Source organism: Nanorana parkeri, unplaced genomic scaffold (genome assembly GCF_000935625.1).
Source record: "Nanorana parkeri isolate BGI_ZX_2015 unplaced genomic scaffold, ASM93562v1 scaffold559, whole genome shotgun sequence".
Classification (NCBI taxonomy): Eukaryota; Metazoa; Chordata; class Amphibia; order Anura; family Dicroglossidae; genus Nanorana; species Nanorana parkeri.
The window spans coordinates 496,065-500,808 of NW_017306827.1; the positions used below are offsets into that span (position 1 = coordinate 496,065).

At 42.3% G+C, this 4,744-nt stretch overlaps 1 protein-coding gene across 2 annotated transcripts in view; it reads right to left on the reverse strand.

The window, feature by feature from the left end:
- Positions 1-835: 835 nt before the first annotated feature.
- Positions 836-4,744, reverse strand: part of MED22 (mediator complex subunit 22) — a 10,570-nt gene continuing 6,661 nt past the window's right edge. Inside the window, exon 5 of one of the 2 annotated variants that reach the window (XM_018562061.1) lies at positions 836-1,165. In XM_018562061.1, the coding sequence (XP_018417563.1) occupies positions 991-1,165 (175 nt within the window). In that variant the 3' untranslated portion in view covers positions 836-990. Of the gene's footprint in view, positions 1,172-4,744 lie in introns of both variants that reach the window. The other variant, XM_018562060.1, reaches the window with a different exon arrangement.

Sequence of the window (4,744 nt, forward strand, 5' to 3'; positions counted from 1 at the left end):
TACCTGAACAATGCCTGCATCCAATCAGATTGTTCAGGTATTTTGACAGCCAGCAGGGCCAACTAGCAAGATACTGAAGCTTGGCCAAGTGGGAGATTCCTCCATCCACACAGTTTAGCGTAGATGAAAGAATCTGCTGCACTTTTTCCATCTGACCATAGGCTGATGGGAAAAAAAACCCTATAGAAAATCTACAGGTGAGTGGCCAGCTTTAGTTGAACTTTAAACATAAATCTTAATAAGAGGCTGCTATTAGGCTTTCAACAAGTTTGAAAGTGCTGAAACTTAATGAAGCCAGCTAGCAGCTTGTTTAAAGTGAGAGCTAGCACTAACCTCTAAAGGCTTTGCCAAAGTTTCTTAAATCTGTTTGAAAACAACTGCAAATGCTTTGTAAAAGATTGCTGCACACACTTTTCACATACAAGTTAAATTGTACAAGGCCAAAAACAATGCAGGGGCAAGCAATGAATAATCTCATCTCAAACCCTTTATCATGGTAGACCGGTAAATTAAGGGGCATAAATGCCAGGAGACCCAAAAGGATTGATTATCCAGCCCTACATCATCCATATTTAACATTTCTGACAAAAGTCTATGGTGGAGCTACTAATATGGTGACTTATTGTTCTGGCTCAGCTCAGAAAAAAAAGCCCTCCTTCCCTTTGTAGAGGCAGCACCACCAGGAAGTGATTTTTTTGAAGGGATTGCACTTAACTTAGGCTCTCGCTGCGAGAGTACAAAAACGTATGTTTTTATCAGTAAGGAAAACTGCTGGAGATGGAAAGTCTACTAACATGGCTTCACCACCAAACCCACCGCCTTTCCCCGACCAAGCAACCTCAATCAGCAGATTTTGCATCTGCCTGATTAAAGAGGCTGTCGAATATCATTACCTGCGCGTGATTGTGGAATGAAAGGGGCAGCTGTGAGTCTTTAGTGACTATGTTCTTGCAGCTGATGAATCTGGATGTAGAATCGGTCAACAATAACTCAGCTGTGCTCGGCCATGCCTCCGCCATTTAGGTGAGGAGATGCGTGAATTTGGTTATTGCTGGAAGTGGTCTCCGCTGATACCAATGGCGAAGAGAAATCCGGAGGCGAGGAGTCCAGACTGTCGCAGTTCCAGTAGGCTTCACACAGCGGGAGGTCGCCTGGCTCACACACACTGTAGCTTACAACACAAAGGCCAACAGGTAAAGCAGAGTGTCCAGGAAGCGAAAGGAGAGTGGAGAAAAAAAGTAAGACAGAAGTAAAGGGTTAAGAAAACCGCAGCAAGAAATCATTTCATTGAGGACTGAGATCACGATCCCCCTTTATGCCATATCTACATGGAATGGCAGCTTGCCATATGGGAGCGCTGTCACTTACGTCACCAGTTTACACCTTGTGCTGGGAGATAATGCCAATCGTCATTATAAAGACTGAGTACAAATACATGGTTTGCCTTTATTATATTATGAAGATGGGACTTTGTTAGTTCAATCACAACTAATGGGAGAATTTATATTCTGCATAAGAACATAACATTTGTTTCTAGACTACAAAAACAGCCTTATGCTGAAAGCAGAATTGCTTTTTCTAGTGATAGGTCATTATAGAAGTTGGGTCATCGATGGACATGCCACACATCGCGAGTTCCATACAAAGGCTGCACTATGCCATAAGGGGCGCCCTCATCTCCCAGCATCAGTTGCCTATGGTGATAGAGAATACTTACACTTTGGGAAAAAATACTAACTGGTCATTAGAACAAAACCTCCTCATCTACAAAACAGTGGAATGGTGCAATGAGGTTCTGTAGCTGTCACCTTTGTGTGTACCTGGATAATATACATCGTATAATTTACAGCTTCCAGCATTCTACTAACCGACCCTACCACCATGTTGTCCTGTTATGCAGTGCTTTGAGTTTACATTAAAAGTATTTTTTAACTGGGGGTAGGCTTAACTGCTCTCAAAATAAAGAAAAAGTTAAAAGCTTGACACTTAGCAATATACTTCACCCCCTTTATATAAAAAGTCACTTTCATTCATTAACCAGATAAGTAAGGTAATTGGAAGAACCCTGTATGACCCCACTGGGTCCATGCTCATTGGTAAAGAACATAATCTATCATGTTTATTATGAAACAATGTCTTCAATACATATTCACAAAGTTTTACACTTCTGCAACGGCTTTGGATTAAATCAATCCTTTCTGAAGTACTAAACACATCTGAAGGAGTGAACTAACAGCACCGAATAGACTGCGCGTTCCTGTGTATATTTACAGAGAAATTGAGCAAGGGACGGTGTGTGATGACTCCTTCTAAAAAATATTTATTCTTGGAGTACATAAAGGGACTCAAATTCAGAAAGATTCCTGAAATGGTTTTATTGCCATCCACAGGAAGATTGGTCACTGAAAAATAGAAGGAAAAAAAAAATGTAGGCCAGACCAGGATGAATCTCTTCTACCCAGTTTGCTTCAGTTTGTAGCAAGCAGTACCAAGACCAAGATCTTAAATACAGAAGGGTGGGAGCTGCGTCCCTCAATGGAGTCCAAGAAAAGGATTTTATGGGTAATCCTGGGTGGTCTACAATTTCTCTGTATGCTGGTGTCCAAGGCAGCAGTATAACACAACTGTATCTGAATTCCTGTATACCTCAATGGACAAAAATAAATGTATATTGTTAATCAATATACTCAAAGCTGAAATGGGAAAATGGCTCCACCTTATTTTTTCTTATGGAAACTGGCTATAAAAAGGGGTATCTAGATAGAATGTATTCCTCACACAATCCAAGAACAACTTGGCTCCTGAAAATTTTCGTCAATCCTCCACTAAACACTCAAAACAGCATGAAGATATTGTCGATACTATGGAAGTGGAGACGTGGCTGTGTGTGGCTACCTTAAGAAAAGTTAGGCAAATTGGAAGCGCTTAGGGAGGTTAACATAGAAATAGCTTTATTCTTCATATATATTATTATTATTATTATTACTACTACTGTCATAATATAAACCGACTATATATATATTCATTAGAAGCTGCAGGCACAAAAATGTCTAAAGTATCTGAAACAATATACAGCGGGCCTATTTATAAGGATCGGTGAAATACCGTATTTGCCGGCGTATAAGGCGACTGGGCGTATAAGATGACCCCCTAATTTTTCAGTTAAAGCATAGGTTTTGGGCTATACTCACGGTATAAGACGAGTATAGCCCAAAATAATGTTTAAATACACCCACTAATTTGTCAGCCCACTGGATGTGCGGTAATACTGTATGTACGGTAGCTTCGGCTACATACAGTATACCGCGCTGAGCCAATCACGGCAAGCGATGTATTCTATTAATAAATACAAAGCCTGCTCGGATTGGCAGAGGTTGTGTACATCGCTTGCTGTGGCTGGCTCAGCGCGGTATACTTAACAAAGACCAAGAAAAGAAGCGCTACTCCCCACTGATTATAAATGCATAATTGATAAAAGTTAAATTGAGTGTAATTCATGGAAGGCATGTATGAAAAAAAGTAGAAGGTGACTCAGTGTTAGATGGAGGTGGTAGGTAGGTAAGTAAGTAATCGATTGTGGAAGAATAGATGGTAGTGCCGGCCGATGAAGGAAATCGGCTCCAGTGGCTGGAGCGCGGGGAGAGGAGCCACTGGCTGGAGATAGCGTCAGGCGGCCCTAGCTGGGAACGGGCTAGGCACTGGATGTGTTGGTTGGACTCAGCTGGCCAGGCTGAGCCCTGGCGGCTGTGTGGAAGGAAGGTCGGAGAAGCCGCTCTGCTGCTGCGCTGTCAATAGGCAGTAGACACGGTAGTAAATGTTCGTGGGGGAGCGATCACGGAGCTGGATGCTTGGATGATCCGTCTCGCTGGGTAGTGAGAAGTGCGGTATACTGTATGTAGCCGAAGCTACCGTACATACAGTATTACCGCACATCCAGCGGGCTGACAGATTGTATACCCGGCGTATAAGACGACCCCTGATTTTCGGGGGATGTTTTTAAGTATAAAAAGTCGCCTTATACGCCGGCAAATACGGTAACTGCTTTTCTTTTCACTGTACCACACCAGATTCTGCCGTTTAATTAAATGAAGTCCCGTCCAAAAGATGTGATAAAGTGTAAAAAAAGCCAGTAAAAAATACCTAACAAACTGGAAACTGATGGATTATGTTGCTAAAATAAGAATACAGCTGAAGATTCCTTTTTAAATTTTAAAACAGACCCCGTGTGTATCATGAGGTCATGGAAAGAATATAAGTCCCATTCTTACACAATACTCCAATACAGTATAGAGGACGCATCACTGTGAATAGTAAGCAGAATGTCAGAGACAGAATATATGTCCCCGGTCCTGAGATAAAAATATATACTGGTGTCTGCAAAGTTTATATTAAATCTGACTTCTAAGGAAACTGTAAAATGACCCTGGCGGTGCGAGAACCCCCGCACTGCAAGGATTGAATGCTGGTTTTTGTCTAGGGTATACCATATCCCTTGCTCATTCTACGCTCTCCTCTTCCCTACGACACTGAGTTGTGAGCACGCCCTTGTCATCCCCAGTTACACTGTGCGACTTCTAGTCCTGCATTGTACATGATGACATCAGAGTGCAACTGGCAAAAGGAGAACTGAAGAGAAGCGACTTTAGGGGGCTGGTCGAGAGGAGCCTGCAGGAGCAAGAAATATTAGGGGGCTGGTCGAGAGGAGCCTGCAGGAGCAAGAAATATGGCAAGTAAAACTTCTTTT